Source organism: Nothoprocta perdicaria, unplaced genomic scaffold, assembly GCF_003342845.1.
Source record: "Nothoprocta perdicaria isolate Ctin4 unplaced genomic scaffold, notPer1 scaffold_295, whole genome shotgun sequence".
Lineage (NCBI taxonomy): Eukaryota > Metazoa > Chordata > Aves > Tinamiformes > Tinamidae > Nothoprocta > Nothoprocta perdicaria.
Window position 1 is genome coordinate 352,275 of NW_020455527.1, and position 24,000 is coordinate 376,274.

The 24,000-nt window shown below is 40.3% G+C and overlaps 1 protein-coding gene across 1 annotated transcript; it reads left to right on the top strand.

The window, feature by feature from the left end:
- The first annotated feature begins 679 nt into the window (after nt 1-679).
- On the top strand, nt 680-14,258 carry CETN3 (centrin 3). The gene is made up of 5 exons (XM_026041840.1): nt 680-725; nt 3,533-3,668; nt 4,731-4,845; nt 6,817-7,008; nt 13,847-14,258. The coding sequence occupies exons 1-5, from the start codon at nt 709-711 to the stop codon at nt 13,888-13,890; spliced, it is 504 nt and encodes a 167-aa protein (XP_025897625.1). The 5' UTR covers nt 680-708; the 3' UTR covers nt 13,891-14,258.
- Nucleotides 14,259-24,000: the final 9,742 nt, after the last annotated feature.

Below are 24,000 nucleotides of genomic sequence, written 5' to 3' on the forward strand. Positions count from 1 at the left end.
GTAAGTCACATTCTCAGCTTCCTCCATGGCTTTTATGCAGCACATTCACACAGCCCCCACTGTGAACTACAGTACTAAGTAACGAGAGGAGAATATATGGATACCTTATCAATACACAATGGCCCATTTGCCTGTGACATATACCGCCACATGAGCGAACATTCAACACTGTACAGGAGCATGGCCTCACAGAGCTCCTCCACCCTCCGCTTGGGCTAGTTTGCACACTCAAGATGGCACCCTCTGCCAGAAGACATAGCAAGGTAGATGGAGCGTCGCCTTAGGAGGTGGACGGCTTGTCCGTGAGAGCCTCGGCACCTCCACGCTCGCTCCGGACGGGAAGGCCGCCGTACTGCCCACTGCTCTGGCCCAGCCTAACACTACAGCTCCAACCGCCACCCCRCCCTCCTCCCCGTTTGAAACGTAACCGCCCCCTGCCCTGGCAACGCCAGCACCGCGCGGCACTCTGGGTAACCACGCCCCCAAACAACACGAAGCCAGCCCCCGCTTGAGTGGCACCCGCCTCAACCCGTAACTGAGCCCACAGCGCTAGGAGGCGGGAAAAACCTCCCGAGACAGCCAATGAGAAGGCCGCCGGTTGCGGCAGCTGCGCCGGGGTTGGCGGCGCCGGCATTGTAGCGCGTTACTAAGGGGAAGTGCGCGCGGCGCGGCGGAGACGAGGAGCGGCTTGTGTCCGGGGCCGGCACCATGAGCTTGTCCCTGAGGTGAGTGCGGGCCGTGCGGCCTGTGCGCGGGCGGGCGGGTCCGCCGCGGCCCGCTCGCCCGCCGCGCTGGTGCAGGGGGGCGGCGGAGCTCGGTGGGTCGGTTGGAGCGTTAATCGCTTATGCCTGATCCTCTCAGCATCGCCGCCCGCRGCCGGCGCGGATTAGGTCTGGCCGGGCCTTCTAGCACTGTTATTTGTTTGAAAGAGTCMTCTGGTCGTTAAAAGAATAACGCACACCTTGAAAAAGCCCGTTAATAAGTTTAAAGTTGTGGTTTTTTTGTCCTGATGAGATAAAAACACCAGAAGGAAGATTTTAGCAGCTACCCTCGAGTCTTTGGGTTTTCGTTTTGTTCACTTTTTTGTTAGGGCTTCATGACTCTTGTAAAAAGAGCCTGTGGCTTATAAACCTTCACAAATCCTTGTTCTCAGCTTATTTCATACTYTTATGTGGTTTAGGTGATCCTTAATTAAATGGTATAACGAATTTATGTTTTGTGTAGTAACAGTGTTTATAGCAAAAGCAGCACTGAGCTACTGAAGTTTAAGCACTACAAAAAGCCTTTTAAAATGTTTTATGGTAGACATTAAGTAACCACTTGACTAGACAGATCTTTCTAAATACTTAAGCGTTAATCTGCCTTTCAGCCTCTAAGTAGAGAGCTTCATCATTGTGGCTCACAAAACATGGGCTTCAGTGGATCTCCCACTTTTAGTTTCATAGCCAGCTGAGAAAGATTTTATTCCTGTGGGAAGCTATAGTAACCCAAAAGCTATGTGAATTTAAGTTGTCTTGACTGGTGTTTTAAGGGCTTCTCACCCTTTGAGGGTCTTGGGCTGTGAGGTGGGTCCAGTTTGTGCAACTTATATTTTCCATGTAAGTATTTGGAATTTTCACTAGTTGGGCTAAAGTTGTGGTTGAAAGCTGTGTCGCAACTGTATATTGAACCTTTGGGTTTGTTTAGAATTAGATAATATTTTTCTTTAACAAAGGAGAAGAAAAGGCAGCTAATTAAAGGAGATGTGGAAAACAAATATCCTTCTTGCACAAGCAGTTTTCCATCTTCAGGAACTCTTCAGGAATTTTTGTGCATTTTATAGTAAATGAAATCATGTGCATTTCACTTCTGCTGCAAATAAACAAATAGGTATTGAAATATCTCCTCTTAGCAGCAGCATATAGAATCATGCAGCAGTCCAGGTTGGAGTGGACTTCAGGAAGTCTCCAGGTCCAGCTTGTACCTCAGAGCAGATCAGACCTGGAGTTCAGTGAGTTTGTCATGGCCCTGGCTCAGTTGCCTTCTGAAAACTTTTAAGGGTGGAGATTTTTAACAATCTCCCAGGGTAGCTGTTGCTGTGCATAACCATTCTCACTGGGAAAATGCTTCTCATTAGATCCAGCTGCATTTTCCCCTGTTGCAACTCATAACTGTTGTTTCTTGTCCTTCTGCAGAGCATCTTTGAGAGTCTAGTTCTGTCCTGGGTAAACCTCCAGAGTAATGGAAGGCACCTCTCAGATTTCCCCCATCCTTCCCCACCCAGGCTAAGCTTCTTGCTCAGCTTGCTCAGCTTCTCCTAGAACATCATGTGCTCCAGCCACCTAAGCATTTTAGTCCTTTAGACTTGCTCTTGTTACTGAAGGGGTCCAAAAGTGGACGTAATTGTTCACATGCAGCCTGTGGATTGGTCCCTGCAGTTAGCTAACATTGCTGCAAAAGTGTGGTGTTAAACTTGGTGTAAGTCCATTTCTTCCAAGAGTGTACCTGAGTACTGGCAGCTTCACTCGTGTCATCTCTTACTTCAAATGCAGTGCTTTTTGTAGAAARCCCCCTCTGGAATGGGTGTCTTCCAAGCACTTACTGTGGATGCACACCAGTCAATCTTTCTGGCGCCAATAAAGCACAGTTAGAGCCACAACAAAATTTACACTTTGCTCATTCCAAAGTATCCTTGTTCTGTTCCATGCTCTCAGCAAGTGTTTTTGTAAATTAAAAATTCCATAGAACTATGCAGGAAATGATTTTTTTTCCCCTAATCTTCTGTAAAGCATATATTTCTAAMAAGTAATACCATATTACATATTTTATAACAGTGTCTGTTAATTTTATGTACATACTGATTTCATTCTACTTAGAAATGAGCAACATACTGAGCATGACAGTCGAAGAAAGTGTATTTGTGCCATATACCTCAATTATCTGAAAATTTAATCTTATTTCTAGATTCTGCAAGCAGTCTGTGTTGTTTTTTTTCTTGGTCTTGCCCATTTTGGATGTGCCACAAACAGAGAAAAAAGACATTTTAACAGATTAATTTGTTGATTAGATTAATTTAGATTTACAGAATTTCTAGCAATCCATGCAAGATGTTTATCTTAAAATGGTTTCTGATAACAAAGCCCAAGACTTGTGGTAACTAACATCTACTTCAGCAGCCAGGCAACCCAATGAAATGCCCAGTTAAGCAGCTGCATCTTTCTGAAAATTTCCTCCTACAGTTAGGACCACAGTGTGATTTCAACTGCTATGCAAGTTGYAATCTCAAGTATTTGTTAGGCTTTTTTCGCTAGTGTTTTAATAACTTATTAGTTAAAACGCTTATTTTATTTGATAGGAAGAGAGGGGACAGCATCCCATCTTCAGAAAACTGTTGTCTGTTCCAAGTGTTGTTGTGTGCTGGGAGAAACTGGGAAAAGAATGAGAAAGAATGATCTGTGGTATTGTGGTGAGATTTTTTTTTTTATTGATGGAAATGTATGTAGAGCTTTATCTTCCCRGATTGGTTGCATTGAACTTCCTTCTTTTCTTACAGGAATGAACTTTCAGTAGACAAAACTAAAAGGAAAAAAAGAAGAGAACTCACAGAAGAACAGAAGCAGGAAATTAAAGATGCCTTTGAGTTGTTTGATACAGACAAAGATAGAGCAATAAATTATCATGAATTAAAGGTAAAAGGAAGTACTTCATCTAACTTTCTGTCTTCATGGTTAGGCTTTATGAAGTAATTCGGGAGTTACTTGAAAGAAAAAATGGCTGTTTCTTACTTTGCCTTTTGTTATAGACATGATTTTAAGTGTMCAGAGGTTGTCTTTTAATTTCAGAGTTCAGGTACTTTATGTCTGGTGGAAACTGCAAGTACTTGGATATATAAACTGTTGATGCAGTTTGTCTAATAGCAGTATGCTTTGTACTCCCCAAAATCCTGAATATTTGCAAAGCTGTTCTCTCAGTTGCTGAATTAGATACTTTGACCCTGAAATAGGCAATACTGTGGAAAAACAGAAATATATAAAAATACAAGATGCCTTCTTTCCTAAGAARTTAGAACATGGCATGGATTAATACTGAACTACAATCCAGGAGGGTTGTAGTTTTCTGTTGATCATTTAACTTATACTTATGTTCGTGAACAGTCAAACTAGTCTGTGCAGGGATTTCTCTTTACCATCTCACTTGAAATGGGAAAGCTAAGGATGCTCCTAACCTGATACAAAAGTAAAAATGGAATGGCTTATGTTAYCTTAAAGGCATCAGGAGTAGCAGTRAGTTAGATRATATGTAAGACGACTAGTAAACCCATAAACARGCATGCCCTCAGTAKGAATTAAAGAAGGTTGAAGAATTTTTCAATGTAATCATTTTTAAAAAGGACAAGTTTTCTCATTAGCATGACTGTTGAAATACTTGAAATATTTTTTGAAAATAATTTTAAAAAACTGCCCTACTTTTCCTCAGAAGCATTTGGTTCATCTTAAATCAAAACAAAAAAACTCTTAAACTCAAAATACTGTTATTTTGTTGTGACTTAAGGCTATACTTGCTAGTACTAGCTTTAGATGATATTATATCTATAACTTTTTCCTGCTTTTTATTTTTTAACTGATTAATGTTGCTATCTCACTGATATGCCTGTTTTATTTAATTAGGTAATGAGATGCTTAACACAAKGTAAAATATCTGTTTGACTTTTAATATTCACATATTGTTGCACTTCTGTTTTATTCCAAAAGGTGGCAATGAGAGCCTTGGGTTTTGATGTGAAAAAAGCTGATGTACTGAAAATACTCAAAGATTATGATCGAGAAGCAACAGGCAAGATCACATTTGATGATTTTAATGAAGTTGGTATGTATTGGATTGTGTATCTTGAGGGGAAAAAAGTGGTTAAAGAAGCAATGCTTTGAATGCTTTTCCAGTTCTCTAGTGCTGTTTAGAAATTTGAAATTTCATTCTATGTTTTTCTTAATAGAAGTGAATAGAGTAGTAAGATTTTTTTGCATACTGAATGTGCAATTGATATGTGGAGCTGAATCATAGGATCAGTATGAAAGGAGCTGGAGTATGCACAGTCCTAATCTGTTTCAAACTTCTGCAAATGAAAAAAGCTTCAACTTACAGATGCAGATATTCTTGTGCTGCTTTTGAATTCTATGGGATTCTCCTTGTGAAAAAAGTAGTTGGAATTGAATTTCATGAGAAGGAGGTTACACAGAGACAAACTGTAAACACCCCATATATCATAAAGGGAAACGGGTATTAAAATCGCAAATTTTCTGCTTTTGATAAAAATCAAATATTTTTGCGAACAATAAATTTAATGAACAATGGAATTAGGCTGTTTTTATTTAAAACTCTTGTATTTTGCWTTGTACATATTTTCAGTATGTAGTGATTGCAGAATTTCTAAATACTCAACATTAAATTTCTCTCCTTTTAAATTACATAAATGTACGCAAAGTATAAATTATTTATTTACAAAAATAACCTGCTCATTGCAGGTTTATTTCTCTATTTTACTATTGCATTCCATGTGTTTAAGGTATTGTCTATAACATTTCAGAAAAGTCAGCTCTGGTCAGATGTAGTTTGATCTAGTTGCCTTTGGCTATGAAGAGCAATCGAGTTAATGTCACAAATCAATTATTGATTGAAACATGTAACAAATCTTCAAGTTTAACATGGTAAGGATTGGGGAAAATACTTGGGTAATGACWGAAAACAATGTGTCTTAGATGTGTTTCCAGTTGGGGCAAATTATGGGTCAGAAGAAAAATGGAAGTGAAAACTTATTGCAGCTGATTTAAAGCAGCAATTCCAAAAGAGCTTGCCAGTTCATCTAGATGTGATAAATTATTTTCATGTAGATATTATCTTTGGCCTCTGACAGACTGGAGATGTTAGGTTTGGGCAGTCTGGGGGAATAAAACTTGTCTCAGCTATTTACTATCAGAAGGATTTTCTTTTCTCTCTTAGATCCTTGTAGTCAATCCTGTCATTATTCTGTAGTTCTTTTTTCTGGCCTAGCTGTCAGGATAGGTAGTCAATAAGTGCTGTGCAAAACGAGGAAAATTCATACAGGAAGTTATGAGAAGGTAATATAATTGAATCTGTCCCAAAACTTGTGTCAGATCTCTGTGCATCTCTGACATGAGRTGCAATTAAATACAGAAAGAACAGGAGGTTAGAGTAGATGCTTTGCAGAAAAAAAAATTCTAAATATTATGAAATAGTTGTTGAGAACTCTTCTGAACCCTCAGAAGATGGATATCAGAAAACTGATGAAATTAATATTTTGCTGTTCACAGTACTGTCCTTTTGATAACCCATGTGCTTATTTTTTTCTTTCACAGTGAAGTTTTATATCTGAAAGAGAGGGTTATTATGATTGCTTTTCATTGCTCAGTGTTGTTCCTCTATTTTCTGCAATCAAAGTTCTATGAAATCATAACATTTAAAGTCAACAGATGTATGTATCTGCATCTGTCAGAGTTGATTTTTTTTTTACTCTGAGTTGTATGTTTGGAACAGACTAGGAGCACATACATTCAGTTCCTTTTGGAAAGGGCTTATCAAAAGCACATCTAAATTATGACATAAGCTCTGACTGTAGTTGGTGTGTCTCGGAGAGGTATTTCTCTTAYATAAAGAGAAGTGAAAAAGGCAAAATAATGACCAAAAAAGTACATATTGGTAAAAACTGAAGAGTAAATAAAATCTGAAGTATKCACTCTGCATACTGCTTTTTTATGTTAACGTTATTCTCAGTTTATCCTTCAGAGTTTCTTAGTTTGACTTTGTTTTGTTTTTTCCTTACAGTGACAGACTGGATATTGGACAGAGATCCCCAAGAAGAAATACTCAAGGCTTTCAAACTATTTGACGATGATGACTCTGGTAAAATAAGTCTGAGAAACTTGCGCAGGGTTGCAAGAGAACTTGGTGAAAATATGACTGATGAAGAATTGAGGGCTATGATTGAAGAATTTGATAAGGATGGAGATGGAGAAAGTAAGYGTTAAGAGTGAAAATCCAATATAGTCTGTTCTTAATTTTCTTTCCATTTTAAATGGGGGTCTAATTCTGAAAATRACTGAAATCTGCAGCATTATCCTCTTTGGTTTTCTTCTAAATTATTTCAGATGAAACTTGATTTAGCTGTTAAACAATGGAGCTTGTTACTTTCAATAGTTGCTAGTCCTGGAAATGTATTTTGAAGTCTAAAAAATCAATTTTGTTCTCTGCCCTTATATTCACCAGTGACTCCCTTTGGCTACACTTTTACCACTTCTAATAGCAGCAGGATGAATGGGAGTGAATTGGTACTTGGGCAATTCAATTGATTTCTAACTACACTGCATTTTTATTTCTGTCTAAATTAAGAAGGCTAAAGGGCAAGTTTCTCACTTCTGAAATCATATAGTGCAGTGTTTCTCAAGTACTAATATGCTTTTAATTTCTGTATGTTACTGAGGTGGGGGCGTATTAAGCTAGTAAACCATGCTGGGCTTAACTTGGGCCCATGCRGGATCACTTTGGATGGGTTTTGGACATGCTTTTGGAGGTAAGAATGTTTAAAAAGCAAACAAAACCAAAAGCCTATTTTTATGCCACAAATCTTAATACTTCTATTGCCTTGTGGCAGTGCTATTGCTGTTGTTTGGCAGCTGCTGACCTGCCTGTACTTGCACTTACTCAAATGCTGAAGCAATCCCTGTGCTCTTGCAAGAGCTGCAATGGGACATTTCAACATGGCCCAGTGCTTTGGGAACATGAAGGTGATGTTACATTTCAGTCTTGTAAATATGGAGCCTGGACTAGTAAAAGTCAGTATTGCAACTGTGAAAGTGTCACTGCTGATGCTGTAACTATAAAATTCAGTGCGTTGCTGAGAAGACTGTGATCTCTTTCCTTTGGAGATACTGTCTTTTGGCTTTTATAGATAAGTCTCAGGTCATGATTTCATGATAAATCCATGCTGCATAATTCTGGTGTTCCTCCACACCCCTAGCTTTGTCTTCCCATTCCCTTCTTTCACTGGCAGTGTCTCATCCCACAGATAGATGTTTAAAGGAGCTAAGCCAGCAGCAGACTAATYTAGGTTTTCAAGCATTATTTTTCTTCTTGTCTAGAACCCCAAATTCACTTACTACTTGGTCAGATTTTCTTGTGGCTTTATCATGAGCCATGTTTTTTATTTGTTTTTTTTCTCTCTCAACATTTTGTGTATAGAGGCTGATAGAAAGAAATGAGTGTGCTAACTACTGTAAATGTGTGCAGTGGCACACAGGATCTCGGCCATGAATTCCAGTAGGCAGTAGCTTGCCTACATAGTTCATTTTCAGCAGCTATATGGTAAACAGGGAGTGATGGTTGTTTTCTCCAGACACAAGACTGATGGCTAGTCCAGGTAGGTACTTTCATTTTAATGTTATTATTCTCTTAAGAGAATAATTGAAATAAGTGTATTACTAACAGTACCTTTTCCTCCTTTGAAATCTTCAAAAATAGCTATAGATGGAAGATTTCTTTTTCACATGTGTCTCTAGGCTGCTATTTTACCTTTCTTGAAGAGGTAGCTGTAGAGGTAAGCAAGAATAGAAAAYGTCAGTCAGAAACATATTTTGTTCTTTGTTGCTTTACTAAGGATGCTGACTGGTGCCAGAATGATGATCAAGGATGTCTTCTATTATGCGGCTATTTTGTCACTAGAAATTGGATGTCATTAGAAATTGAGCGTAGACCATTAGCTTCTTTCAGGAAGGTTGCTGAGTCACGGTTATTTTGGATCAGTGCTCCATTTCACATTCAGACTGATGGCCTAAGAGTGAACGGCTCAGTTCCCTTTTATACATTCTCATTTGAGTAGTTAAGCATGAGATTAAACATGGAAGACYAACAGCGTACCATTTATATATGGTGCTTTTTATGCCTAAGTTGTTTTTCTGTTTTGTAAAGAAACTGGTGCTGTTTCTATAGCTAAGATTCATTTTTTTGGGGGGAAAGAGTCTCTTGATTCACAGTTACATTTAGTTCTAAACATCTGGGTCATGTACCAAAGTTTTGCTGTAATTTAATTCTTTCTTCTCCTGTCAAGAAAAAAAAGCTGACATTATTAGTTGGTAGTATTTTTAATGGATTTTTTGAGTATGGAAGTAATACCACATGGGTTTTAATATTACTTTTGTGTTTGAAAGATTTTTTTTTGCTCATAGCAAAAWAAGTTATATATTGATATTCTTGTTACCTTGAACTTTCAGATGCTTTTCGTGTTAGACCTCAAATTCTGACATAGAGCTAGAAAGACTTCACTGAAATAGTATTCTCCCTTAGCTCTCCAGAGTCAAAGTCAGTATTTACTTCATATTGAATGGGATGATAGTTACTTATTTCCTTTCATATATATCATAATATTGAGGGAATCTGAGGAAAGGTTGTGATATGCACACTTGCATATCTCAAAAGCAAACTTGCACATACATAGTAAGTCTGAGAGGATTACCTGGGAAATTGGGAATTGCCACTATATTTCTCTTTATAATTGTTTGACAAATTAATCATTAGAGCATTGTATTTCTATTCTATTTTGCTGTATTATTGAACAAAGAGGTTGGAAGATACTTTGGGGAGGATATTTGATTTTATGGCTCTCTTGAAACTTCCTTTGGCTTCTAGTTTTGGTATGTGTGCAGTACTGGAACTGTGGAATATTTCTGAAGCAGTCTGTAGAAAATATATTGGAAGAGATGGGTTGGTGTGAATCCTGTAAGCATACCTAATTTCTTTTCTCATTTGTTTCCACTTCAGCAGGTAGCTGACAGTCAGTCTCATTGGGCTACCTTGGGAAGGAAAATATTTTTCTTTTCTGTATTTTTCAGTAGTCCATCGTGTAATTGGGCAACACCTGAGAACCTCCATCTTAATCCATTATTTTTTTTTCTATGTACTGGAAAAATTAAAAGGCCTTAATATTTTGTGGAAATGTCATTCATACCTCTTCCATAGAGTAGTTTTACTATGACTGCTTTCTTTCCCTGATCTCAAGGTAGAAGTAATCAACTCAAAATAGAGAAGCACATAGTTTGGCTAGCTGCATTTTAAAATTGTTCTGTAAGTTGAAAATGCATGTTGCCAATGGTGGGGGGAGGTGGGGTGGGCAGGGAACAAGTCAAGAAGCCAAGATTATTCATTCAATTTCTTTGGTAATACCCAAAATATGATTCTTCTGAGTTTGGTGGGCCATCCTGAGGTGCTGAAAAGTACAAGATGCCAAGCTGAACTTCTATGCACAAAAAAAGTGTAGTATACTCTTAATAGCAGGCCTGTTTGATTATGGTGAGCAAATATTTTTGCATCTAAAAGTTATAATTAATAATATATCACTTTCATTTTGGTATGAGGCAAAATGAGTGATAAATTATATTTTTTTCATGCATTCTGGTGCTTTGACGTTTGTGACTGAAAAGGTAAAAGGAATGCAATAGTCTTGCATTTTATTCCATTCTGTGTCTACAATGTGCCTTCTGGTCAGTAGTGTCCTGGGGTGGTAATGCAGAAATGGGAAGAACGCTGTGGCATTGGTCCGGTTCTTCACGTTACGCTGCCGCACGGAGAGCATGACGTGCGGGAAGGGATGTGCACAGAGGAGGACGTGTCGTGGCCATTGGGGCTGATGGGGACTCCGCTTCCCACACAGTTCCCTTGAGGATTGCCTGGGGGAGAGATGTACAGAATCACTTCAGGATTTCCTGGATTCTGAGAAGATGGAAAGAAGCTGTAATAGTTTACAGGCTGTGAGAGTAGTTAAACACGGGAACCTGGGAGGTATTCAGAGCTTCGCTAACAAGAGCCTGAGGAATCTGATTTAGCTGACCCTGCCTTGAGCAAGGCATTTTAGGCTATAATTTGAGGATTATTGGGTTCAGTAATTTGAAAATCACAGGAATAATGTATTTCTTAGCGTGGAGTAGTGCATTTTGATAACTTTTAATAGGCTTAGCATATTCACAGACATTGGTTGTGTGAATGTAGGATTAAAGGAAATGCAAAACTTWGCTAATATTAATGGCGATACATATTTACTTTGATTGTAAATATGGAAAAAACAGAATTGTGTGCAAGACTTGGTGAAATCTAGGGAAATGGTGACTTGAAAAGCAACAGTAGAGGAGAATGTGTGTAAAATGTAGGAACGTAGACTTAACCCAAACTAGCAACTAGTTCTTGTTCTCTGAAAGGTTACTGCTTGAGGCCTGGCATTGGCATGTTGTTATTACCAATTTTATAGTAACAATTTCAGGTGGCTTATGAAGCCAGGCAGTAGCATATATRTACTTTTTTGGAAGTATAATGGCATAAAGCTGTTGTTAGTATTGTCTTCTGTCGTGGTCTTGGGGGGGTTRTGTGTGTATAAAACCAGGGGTAACTACATGTTTTTTTTTCACTTTTAGAGTCTAAGATATATTTCTTAATTTTTAAGGATTAATACTATACATGTGTTTTGGGGTGGAGGAGAGAATACAATGTCCCCAATTATTTTAGTTATACCTATTTCACTTATGAATCACACAGAACAATTAAACCACAAATCTGATTGTAGTGTCGGTCATTTGAAGTAGACAAGTAAGTAGTATCACCACTAAAGGAAAGTGATGCTTTTTTTTCAGTGGCTTTGCAAAATATTTGACTTAATTATTACATTTTAGGGAGTAGCTAGATTTTTTGGTCACTTGGGGATCTTGCCAGATATGTGTATGGCTACATATAACTTCTTTTCCTGCAACCAAAATGGTTTTCATGTGTGAATTTATGGTTATTGTGGCTACTGAAAAGCTAGCTTGGACTTTAAAATATATCCTTAAGATAACAGCCATCAAGAAAATTCATATATGCCAAGAGTATCCCTCTCTTCATCACATAGAGTGGAATTGGAAATTATCTTAAGGTAAATTGTAAGTATAGTTTATGTAGTTGACTGATTTCAATATATAATCTTCATCTGCAAATTTTTGTGTATAACACTTGAAGTAGTTTTATATATGAAGTAAAAATAGTTTATAATATGGTATTTAGTGGTGTTTTTCACCAATATAAAACAAAAAGTTTATGTAGTCTTTTATGCAGAAAAAARCTTTAATTGATTATTTCAAACTCTGGAAAATAGATTTTCATACTTCTGATTTTTCACTGTAAATGACCAAGAATTGCATTCTCCCTAAATATAAAGAACTATGAAGAGGCAAAAGGGGGCAAGCAATCATCTGTTTTTTCTGAAGTGTGTTCTTTTTCTTCCCTTCAACCTTCAGTTTTTAGGAACACATAAATTTGTACAGATAAATATCATTTTTTAAATCATCTATTTTGTTTTTGCTGAAGTTGACTTGTGCTCCAGATGCATCCCAACTTGTTAATTGTTGCAACTGTCTCTCAGCTTTTTCATACCTTCTCAGGATGTGCTTTTTCTTTAATGCTAATCCTCATCATAATTTTGGTGATTCGTATTAATCATTGCTAACTACTRTATGAGCAAAAAATGCATTGAAGTAAAATTAACATGGAAAACAGATACCAGTATATAAGGGAGAAATCACACTTAGTGTTTGAGCCCAAAATATGAAAAATTTAGGAAGTGTAGAATAATGTTTATAGCTTAAAACGTATTGGGCAAAGCTTTGGAAATGTTTTTTAATATCATATAGTAAAACATGGTGTAACTATGTGATTGATAGTTCAGAGTATTTGGTCCTAAACTAAATTTTAAGTTGATTCATATTTTCTGAAATGAGTCTCAGGCAGGCCAGATTTAACTTTATTTTTATCCTTTTTAATATGGTTAAATTCGTTTAATTTTCTTTCAAGTGTTAATGTAATTTTCAGTGGTGTGTTTAGGAATAATTTGGGCACAAGGCTGGGATAAATAGTTGTCAGAATTCTTCATACATGTATGGCCATGTCCTTATCACTGACTCATTCTAACTAATCCCCATTACAGTAATTAGTGGCAGACAGAGCATGCTCACTGGTTAAATCTCCTGCAGTGGCTCTGTTTTAACATATGAGTAAGGTCAATAGCTCAGGTATAAGTACAGTGAAAATAATTAATGGCTGCTAATTAATTTATTATTATGGCTTAATTTCTGCAAGTACGTTTGTGTAAAATTTCAGTTAATTATAAGTGAAGAATGAAGAAAGTTCAGAGGGTGGGAAAAAAAGGCTTGTCAAAAGTCCATTTTAATTCTAGTTAATCTTTACTAATATTAAAATTCATATTTTATTTAACTTTGGGAGATAAATACCATGAAACTTTTTTAGACAAAGATACGAATCATTTTTTTAAAATAGAATGTTATAATAATTAATGTTATGGCATTCTTGCTAAAGAGGAGCATAAAGAATAAAAACCAAGCAGTTTTTTTGAGAATTTTTGAAAAAAGTCTTAGAATTATAAACAAAGTATAACTTTTTTGTTTAGCCATCACTTCAAGTATTTTTACCAAAATTTTTCTTCCTTTTTTCCCCTCTTTCAGTGTGTGTTTTTTTTTAACTTTCATACTTGTACAGAAATAATAGCTTATTACATGTGAGCTAAACTCTGGCTTAAGTGCAGTGCTTATGTAACCTTGCATTCTGGCTCTAGTGTTTTACACTTAAAAAAAAAAAAAGAGGGGGTGGGTGGAATTCTTCAGAAGCAAAAAATGCAGACTTGTATTTATAAGCTGTAGTTAGCAATTGATCAAACCTCAAGAGTACTAACTGAGAAACCTTTAGGTAAAATGAATAATACAGACATAAATTATTCTATAGTTTATCACGGTTTGCTGTTTGTCTAATAATTTCTCTTTTATTACAGTCAATCAGGAAGAATTCATTGCTATTATGACTGGAGATATTTAACATCGTTAGGAGAAGAAATGAATTCAACACAGAGAGGAATCATTGGCAGCTGCCTTTACAATATTTTGTATTTCTGGTCAGATCTGTAGCTGGAGTCATGCAGAAAATMATTCCTTCACAAGACCAAAAGAAACACAATTTTTATGTACTAATACTTCAGTATTTTGTATCATTAAATAATRACTAGAATAATTGCTACTTCATTTTAGAGTAAGTAATGATATGTTTCCAGATGTTTGAATACTCATTTGTAAAATAGCTTTGTACAAGATTTCTAAATTAAATCATATTATCATATTTTGAAGTTGACTTTATGTTAGCATTAGCTGTGGCCTTAGTTTTGRTATAAAAGGTTTGATAAACTTCCATTTTAATAAATTGTTCTTTACTGTTACTACTTGAAAGTTGCATTATTTTTGAAGCTCAATATAAATTGGACTATAAGTTCTTCAGAATACTTAAGTATTGTTTCATGTATAGGTTTGTCACAGAATCACAGAGTGGTTGAGGTTGGAAGGGACCTCCCTGTTGCTCCAGCAGGGACACCTAGAGCACGTTTGTGCTTCCCATTTTCTAGATTCATGATGGCTTAGTTGAGCAAGCATTTGTACCTTCATAGTGAAATATGCCGTCACTGCTGTATTGTGACAGAGTGCAGGTGACTGCATCATGATAAACTGAATCAAAAAAGGTATCATGTTGTCCAACTGTCACCCAGCAGATTTCTTCAGTGTGTGCAGCCCTGATATCTGTGGAAACAATGGCAGCTGTTTATCATGACCAGATATTCTTCCTCCAGGACCTAGTTAGGACAAAAGCATTACATGGAATATACTCTTAGGCCTTGCACTCTTGAAGTCAGAAAAAACAATTCCCGTAGGTAGAGTTTTTTATAGACTTTTGTATTGGCTGTAATTTTTCCTTTTAAATTTCAAATTAATTTCTCCTTTATTGGCGAATGTAGCTTTAAATCCTGTTTAGTCCTTTTGCTTGTTTGTTTTTGTTAGAAAACAAGCTGCCTGTTAACTGTCAGTAACCCTGGGGTTATGAACAAGCAAAAACAGAGTTTGCGATTTACTGCATACAGGTGTTAAGGCCATCAAAGTTAATAGATTGCRTTGCTCTCTATTAAGCCATCAGAGTCATTCATACAGAGGTCRTAACAATTCAATGATTCACAATAACTGCATCTCGCTGAGTGAGTCACACAAGTAGACACACCATGTGGAAGCCCAGTGCTCTATGTGCTCACTGACTGGGATTTCTTCTCTAGATAATTCTTACACAGAGTGAAATCGTTCACGCAGCCTTTGCTAGGAAGGAGGTAGAAGCGCTGTTACAGGCCTGATAACCATTGTACCATGCTCTTAAGCACAGGCCAGTGAACTGGAGAGCTCTCAGAAATTGTTTGGGCTGCAAGAGCACCACAGAAGAAAAACATAAGGAAAGAAGAAATCGGTGTCATAATACTCAGTGATACTGTCTTGGGGTTTGACCTTGTATTTTTTTCTCTGCGTTTGGGAGACTTGCCTTCAAAAACCATGCTTGTTTTGTGCTGCTAACYGTTGAAATAGTGCTCCTTGCGGGTTGGTGTACTGCGTGTGCTGCTAGTTATGTTGGCTTTTCTTGCTGCTAACACAGTAGCATTAAATTTTGCTACATGGGCATTCGCAGCTTGAAGATAGAAGGCCTCAGCCTGCAACTGTGTGCTTGATCTTAGCACTAACATATGCTTAATTCTCTTTTGGAGTAGAAAGTAAGTGATTCGGTACGTTCAGGTTGTTCAATAATCATTAGTGCATCTTCTAGAACTGCTCTGGTAATGTGTGTATCTTATTTGCAATCATGGATAGGTGGGTTAGTGTTAAAATGTCAAGCTTTTAACTGGAGTAACTGAGATGAATTGCTTTCTCTTAACTTTACTMTGAGGTTAGTAATGTCTAGTGCAAATCCAGAAATGACAACTAAGTCAAATACCTTAATCCACTGCAGTAAAATCTGCCAGAGCTGTGCTCTCAGTGCCAGCAGTTGTGCTACTTCAGCTCTGCCRGATAGTCCATCACTTCTCTAATAAATCCAATATATATTTGAGGTAGTTTAGAATCTCTGAATGAGTAAAAATCTCACCTCAGAGTACTTTGCATATCAGTGCTACTCTGCTGACTTATTTTAATCTTTTCAGTGCTAGTTATGCCATGTCAAACACTTTTGGTCTTTATTTGTGTAAAAGCATCGGCTCACTTCAGCGGCACGGCTAAGTCACGGCACGCCGGCAGATGCCGGAGTGCAGGCCGCGGGYGCCCCGTCCCGCGGCCACSCTGGGCACGCGGCCGCCTCCCCACGCGGGCGCCTGYGGCGAGGCCTGGCCCAGCGCCCRCTCCCGCCGCAGCCCCCAGCCCAGGGGAGCAGGGGGAGCYGCCTGCGGCCGACGGRAGCCCAAAGCACCGGCGGGGGCGAGGGGCGGATGAGCCAAGCGGCCGGYGGGGAGAGGCCCGGCCAGGCCCGCGCTCGGAGCCAGGGCCCAGGASTGYGTGTGGGGTCGACAGCAGCAGGAGCAGCTGGCCTGGACCYRGGCCTGGTTCTGGGCCTGGGCTCRCCTTTAGGTTGTCTCTGCTGTGCAGCCCTGCGCTCCGCTGCAGCTCCCRGCTCAGCTKGGAGCACATTCCCATTCCCTGCAGCAGCAACAGCCTGGGAAGCCTGGCATTGCATGAGCTTGTATGTCATCAACGTCGCGTGAAACAGGGTAAGTGTGGACAAAGCTTTTGAGATTTCATTTTTTATCTTAAGCAAGTTTTGCTCTTTGTTGAGTTTTGTGATTTCAAGACTTGGTGAACTTTATTACAATTAGTGAAGGTTTTATCGCACATTCCCCAAAAACAGATGCTGAGGACAGTTACCATAAATCCAGCAGCTCCTGTGGAAGTGCTTAGACCTCCCTAGATAGCTTGGAGCTCCTCACTACCACTCACGTGGCTGGAGAGTTTTTCTCCCATCTGTTGGATGTGCTACTCAYAGAAAGAGCCCTTACCTTATTTTTGCCAAACTGACTCTTATTAGTGAGCTGGTAAAGCTGTGAATGCAGCTTGTCTTGCTGCCCACACAGCCATAGCTGAAGGCAGAGCTGCATTTTCCTTTGACTTCTTCTTTAGGTCAAGATGTTTGCGAGCTGGTGACTGTCACCAGCAAAACCTGCAGAGGTCACTTGCTGTAGCAGCCCCGCAGAGAGCTAATTGCCACTGAAGTAGGTCTGCAGGGACGATGGGACCGCTTTCATCATGGAGTTGCAAAGGAAAAATGATTCTGCAGGGCAGTCAGTGCCTTGAGCCCTTCTGGCATCCCTAAGTTATGCCAGGGAAAAATCTGTACAAATCCAATTGGAAAGTCCCAACAAAATATCACAAATGAATAGAAAGGCAGTATAGAAACCTCACAAACCCTTGGAGAATCTGCAAGTATCTTTTATGCTGATAGGACAAGTGGTAAAGCTGTTGCTAAGCAAACTGAGCATGTTGGCAAGTACCAGCTGTAAGGAGTGACAGCTCTCAGAATACAGAATAAGTGGGGATTTTCCATATAAATCACTCTGAAATGGCATGCAACTGCTTGGCCAGTGGAGGTTGCACTTACCCCTTTTTGGTCCTTACTAGTTGAGTTTGGAAGGAGTCATTTCAAGCCCCCTGCTGGAAGCAGTTAAGTTACAGCACAATAACCCCGTTGTGGAGGAAGGGGTAGAGTAAGAAATGCCTATGTCTAAGAAAACAGCTGCCCATTGAAATAGGAGTTGTGCAACACTATCTACTGAATAGAGTCGATTTCCTTTGACTCATCATGAAAAAAATACGTGTATTCTTCTGTCRTGTAGTGAAAAAGGTAGAAATAAAATAATACGAGTTGAAGCTCTATAGAAATGTGCTGTCCTGAGAAAGAAAAAAGGGAAGCCAGTAAAATATCTGTGTAGTATTTGTGGTTGGTTGCTGTGTAGAAAAATTAATTGGAGGCAAACAAGCAAATGTATAAAAATAAAATTAGTAAAAAACACTAATTCATGTAGCTCATACTACAGATCTCCTTAAAAGGGCATTTAAAAAAAATCCCAAATGAAGCAATAATTCACTGCAGGCTAACAGAATGTGGGTAGTGGCCTTGTTCCATGTTTAAACTCTTACTCGCTATTGAGGAATATTGCTGTTCAAAATTTTGCTGTTTGAACAATGTATTAAACAAATCAGTTCTTTACACTCCCCTAGAAGTCAGATAATTCCCTGGTACTTTGAAAAAAACACCAAACACACCTCCCACTCTGCAAACTGAGAATTCTTCACCTAAGAAAATAGCTGCTGCTGTCTGGAGGTATGCGAACGCACTAATTATATCTGTTTATGATGGCTGCCACGTTTATAAAAACAGCCGCGGCGCTAACAGCATCTAATTCATTACTTTGTGAAACACTCTGACTATCATGACTTGGGAAAGTGTTGTTGTGACTCATTTTTCTTAAAAAAGRAAAAAACAAAAGGTAAGGAGTGTTGTCTTCCTTATTACAGCCCAGCCAGGGCAATCTTAGCAGTAAAGTTGTTTGATTTATGTGTATTTTTTAAAAAAAATCACACATAAAACACGGATTTATGAGGCGCAGTTTCAAGGCCACATTAAATACTGCATCAGGAAGAATTGTGGCTTGATTTCTTAATGAAGCAGCCCAATTAAAGCACATATCACTTCAAATATGCTTTATGTTTTGGAGGAGTTGCACAAAAGTTAATCACAGCTCTTCATGCCCGCATTTATACAAGTGGGCAGGCATCCACTCGGTAATCAAGCCCAATACATTGCCTTGGCACGATGAGATTTGCAGGACAAAATGTATCCATCACATTTTTATCCACTAGGGGGACCTATTGTTATGACTAAGAAGTGGAATCTGAACTCCTAAAAACATGATCCAATGTCAGGTTCAATTTTCCTAGCAGAACCTTGTCCCCCTCGCAGTGTGTACACACATCTTGGAAACCTGTGCGCCTCTCCCACCCGTGTAAGAGGGATGTGCCAACTCTGATGCCACTTCTGCACAGCACAAATTAAAACTAAACCTTGTAAGCATGCAAAGAGCAAATCCCATTTCCACGCTGGGTCATCTTGCAGCTTTACTATGAAATAGCGACAGAAAACAGATTCGTTGCTTGTGGTTTAGAAGATTTCCTAGCAAGATTTATACTAATTCACAGCTGTGCTAGTCTTCTCCGCGCTCTTTGTTTTTCCCCACAGAAAGAGGGAAAAAAAATCACCCAGCTATTCTTCTGACAACCAAACCAGTCCTGACAACCAAATAGCTCTCCCGTGTCCTGCTTGTTTCCTGCCCCARCCACGTAACCTCCTCCTCACGGGGCTCTGTAAGTAACTCCATGCCCTGCTGCTCAAAGGCCGGGTAGCAAAGCCCGCTCTGCTGCCTCTCCGTCGTGCTGCCCATCAGGTTGAAGTGCCCTCCTCCTGCCTGCTGGGCTCTGCAGCACMTAGCGACCTGCTCCTGGCCTCGGCCCCATCGCTCACCTCACCCGATGCTCTGTCACTGCCTGTATCCCTTCTATATTTTTATTCCCATAATCATCTCTGGGCTTGTCTGGTGGGTAATGTTTCTCCCCAGTTTGACTTGCCATATCACAGCTGTGATTTTGTTCAAATCAGTCCCCCAAAAGTCGCGTTCCCAAACACGCTCAGGAAAATTAGGTGACAGCGAATCAAAAAAACACCCCAAGTAACAGGCATGKAACAATCCATCAAAATTTTGGCATGCAACCTTTTTTGATCAGTAGTCACTTCATTCTGGTGGTGTTATATTTCTCCTCCTTTCTCGATCCTTTTATTCTCTTTGTTGTTCTAGTTTCTTGTGTCACAGTGTATTTGGCACGAGCGCCTTACAGAGCTGAGGACAGCATGCTTCTCGAGTGTGCCAAAATTTAAAAAATATGAAAATTATTGCTTATTGCCTACAGTGAAGTCACTTTGATACTATTCCTAGTGCTCATAACCATTTTTTTTTTCTCAGAAAGAATATAAAGTGGTATTACTTCKTTTTATTTCACACGTTTGATAGTTTTTATATTCACCTTGTATGTCATGTGCGTAACAATAGCTTTCCATCTGCTTAAACAAAGAATATTATTATTTTAATATACTTAAGTGAATGAAAATTTAGTTTGAAATAATATTTACTTAAGTATAATTTTCTCACCCAGCTTAAGAGGCTGACAATCTGTTGCATTGTGTGATCACTTTGGAAAATATTTCAGTAAACGGTGCATTTGGACCCCTTCATTGGCCTGTGGTGTGCAGAGGTTTGGGATGARACCCTCAGGGCACATCCACCTAACTAACAGATCTGCATTTCACTTTCCACAGTGGTAAGGAAATAATGCTAAGTTATAGGAGTTAAGCATCTGAATAACAYGGGTCTAGGTCCTTAAGGTAATCATAGACTCTCAAAAATCCTTCTCTCTTCAGTGAAAAATAAGCACCAATACCCCCCTCAGAAGTGCTTCTGAATTCCAAAATCACGTAGGTGCTTTTGAAAGCACTACCTTGAACTCGCACAGGAATTTTGATATTCTACATGTGGCAGACTTCCAAGTACTTTATTTTACTATGTATTTATTATTCATGTGGATTTAAACAGAGGATAAAAACAATTGAATTGCAGTTATTTTTATGAGGCTGTGATGTGTCTAAAATACCAACCTGCATCCATTTCTWCTGTATTAATACTAAAGTGCTACACAGGAATGAACCTGAGGTTGGGCGTTCTGTGCTTGTCTTTAGGCGTCCAACACCACTAGTAATGTTAAATACGGGTGTGGAAGGACATGTGTTTGCTCTTATTGTCTGRTGAAATGAAATATGCTGAAATAACTGCAGGGCAGAAACATGGAAAAGGTGATTTCAGCACTTCGTGTTTTTTTGGAAAAGAGTGACAGTGCATAGAAATGTGAGAGGGTGAAATTGCGTACTCGAGTGCAGCTTGAGTGTAGCAGGCTCAGAGGCACAGCAGGTCTCCAATAAGTTCCAGATGGAGCTCAGGGAGTCAGTCCAAAATGTCAAGAACGTAGCACCCCCAGCAGATTGTCAGTGGGAAAAATGCCTTCTCCACAGAAGAAAGCAGCCATGCAGTTTGGGCCTTTGACCATCATGTTGCAGATTCAAACACTCCTGGCTATGTGAGAGGCAACTTAGGTTTGGTAGAACTGGTTGTTAAAGTCACACTTGACTCTTTAGCTGTTTTTCAAAGAGTGTCTTCAGAGACATCCATTTCCCTCTCCATGTTCAGCCAAGGTCAACTGCTCCTATTCCCCAGCCCTTGCCTAGGGGCTTGGTTCCTGCTCATGGCTGTGCCACCAGTTTGCCCAGCTTGCCAGGGAACCGGTTGGTTTTCTTTTGGCAGCTCATCCCTGAGCAAACCTAAGCATTTGAAAATAGAGCCTGAATTACTTGGACGAGGGACAATCATGTCAAAATTCCCTTACAGAGAGAAATGGCCATAACTGCTGTGGCACCTGCAAAGTGCCATATGTGCAGCGGGATACACCTGAGGAAATGCGGGCGTCCCATGGACTCCTACATGAGCACGTGTAGGTTCCCCTCACAGTCAGTGGAGAGCTCGCCTYTACAGTCAGTGGAATTTAAGGTGTTTTTTGTCTCATCATATACCAGGCCTCTATTTTCTTCCGGGTGAACAACACCTTAAACTGCATTGATCACTCAGCTAGATCCTTGTTATCTGTCAGGTCGCCAAGAGAACAGGCACAGATCTAAATGGCTGCAGTTACGCCAGTCAGTGATCTCAGTGGTCAGTGGTCTCAGACTAAAGGCGTTGCTGGCAGGATGCTGAGGATCAGGTCACCAAAGCAATGCTGCAGTGCTTCCATTTCTTGTGCACTGACAGGAGTTATTTCAGCCCTTGGCCAAAACAGAGTGTCGCAGATGCAGCAGTGAGTAGGAGATGTTCAGGTCTGTTCTTGAGGGCCAGAAGTGGAGCTCTAGTCAGGAAACACTTCTGGGGCACAACATATGACAGCCCTGGGTGTTCTCTAATCAGGACCAGTGTGACAGGAACAAGTTGTGAACACTGATAGAGTCCAGCAGATTTCAGGGAACATAATTCCCACTTGTGGCTGCGGGGATGGGTCGATGTAAGTGTGATCAAAGAAATGAACGGTTTTTTACTGGCATTCCTGGGAACGGACAACCATCCTTCATGTAACATATCCAGCTGGTATTGAAGTGTGGGTACACGGAAGCCGTCTTTATCTAGGTCAGGTCCTGCTAGCAGCACTGTTGTTAGAGTTGCAAACACTAGTGCAGACACAGCGTAAAGGCTCGGAGTGCTTGCTTGTCATTAGGCCAGTGCTGAGCTCTCTACCTGTGGTAGCTCGCTAGAGCGCAATGCCTGGTGCAGGGAACGGGGAATGTGCTCCAAGCTGAGCCGGGAGCTGCAGCGGAGCGCAGGGCTGCACAGCAGAGACAACCTAAAGGTGAGCCCAGGCCCAGAACCAGGCCCGGGTCCAGGCCAGCTGCTCCTGCTGCTGTCGACCCCACACGCACTCCTGGGCCCTGGCTCCGAGCGTGGGCCCGGCCAGGCCTCTCCCCGCCGGCCGCTTGGCTCATCCGCCCCTCGCCCCCGCCGGTGCTTTGGGCTCCCGTCGGCCGCAGGCGGCTCCCCCTGCTCCCCTGGGCTGGGGGCTGYGGCGGGAGCGGGCGCTGGGCCAGGCCTCGCCGCAGGCGCCCGCGTGGGGAGGCGGCCGCGTGCCCAGCGTGGCCGCGGGACGGGGCGCCCGCGGCCTGCACTCCGGCATCTGCCGGCGTGCCGTGACTTAGCCGTGCCGCTGAAGTGAACAGACCGTCTTTACAAAGACTAAGTTCAATGAAATGTTCACTTCCGAATATTTGGCATTGAAAAACCCRTTTTAAAATAAGCATAGGTAGCATTTTGCAGAAGGAATGGAATTTTAATATAAATTATTTCTCTAATGTCATACTCCCGAGTCTGTCCCAAGCCCTATCTGCACTCAAAGTTGCACTGAAGTAATTAAAGGAGCAAAAATACGACACACTCCAACTGCTCCAGCTTTGTACAGAGCAGCTTTGGTGGATTTTACTGCAGTGCTTTGAGACACTGCTGCCCTCAACTACCGCACGTGCCTCAGCCCCGTGGCTTCTGCAGCAGCCACGGGCACGAGGGACGTGATGTCCTCGCCGCAGCCCCTCCTGTCCCCAGTGCTGCCCTCAACATCTCTGCACTGTCCCTGCTTGGTGCTGTRGTCCATACTGGTAAAACTCAGACATACTTTCCTTCGGCATCTTGTGTTACAGAAAGACTCATTTTCTGGCACAGGGGCTTAAGAGACAGAAGGGATGTTGGCATCTTAAATTCCTGCATCTTTACATCTACCTGGACTTTTCCCTTGCAACTCTGCATCGTGCTAATTTAAGTTTGGGCTATATTGGCTRAGGCTGCACCAGTAGCCTAGTTTCTCCTGCAAATTCACAGATGGTGGTGGAGCTACTGCACCTCGTGTTGCGCTGCCAGGGAGGGAATCGATGCAGCCATCAAACGTGGGGAGGGTCTCGAGGCTCTCGGTCCTTCTCATGGATGTGGTTCGTGGAAGGGCCCCCTCATGGGATCCTCCTGCAGAAATTCATGGGACTGGCCTGAGATCATCAGCTGGTTCACATTAGAATATGTGTTAAATGCAAAGAAATATGTTAATTCAGATTTTGTTCCAGAAAAAAAAAAAAAAAAAAGGATAAGCTCTGCAATCTAGTAGGAAATGACTAACTACAGAAAGTGTTTAAGCTGCTGTGAAGATCTACGGTCAATAAGGATGTGAGAAATAAAAGAATAAATGAGCTGTAATATTGCAATAATATCCTTGGCCTTCTTTTAATTCAGCCCAAGTTGGTAGCATTTCATTTCTTACTGCCTCTGATTGCTAAATGACCATCTAAATATGTGCAGGAGGTAGGTATTTATATCAGTTTTCATTTGCGATCATTGAAAGGTTATTATTTATTTGCATTGGCACATCTAGAAATCAAAATTACCTAAATGTACTGTTAACC

Bases quoted from the DNA above. Each gene is read 5' to 3' on its own strand.
- CETN3 (XM_026041840.1), top strand. The intron at 3,669-4,730 runs GTAAAAGGAAGT...TTATTCCAAAAG, and splicing joins TAAATTATCATGAATTAAAG to GTGGCAATGAGAGCCTTGGG. The intron at 4,846-6,816 runs GTATGTATTGGA...TTTTCCTTACAG, and splicing joins TGATGATTTTAATGAAGTTG to TGACAGACTGGATATTGGAC.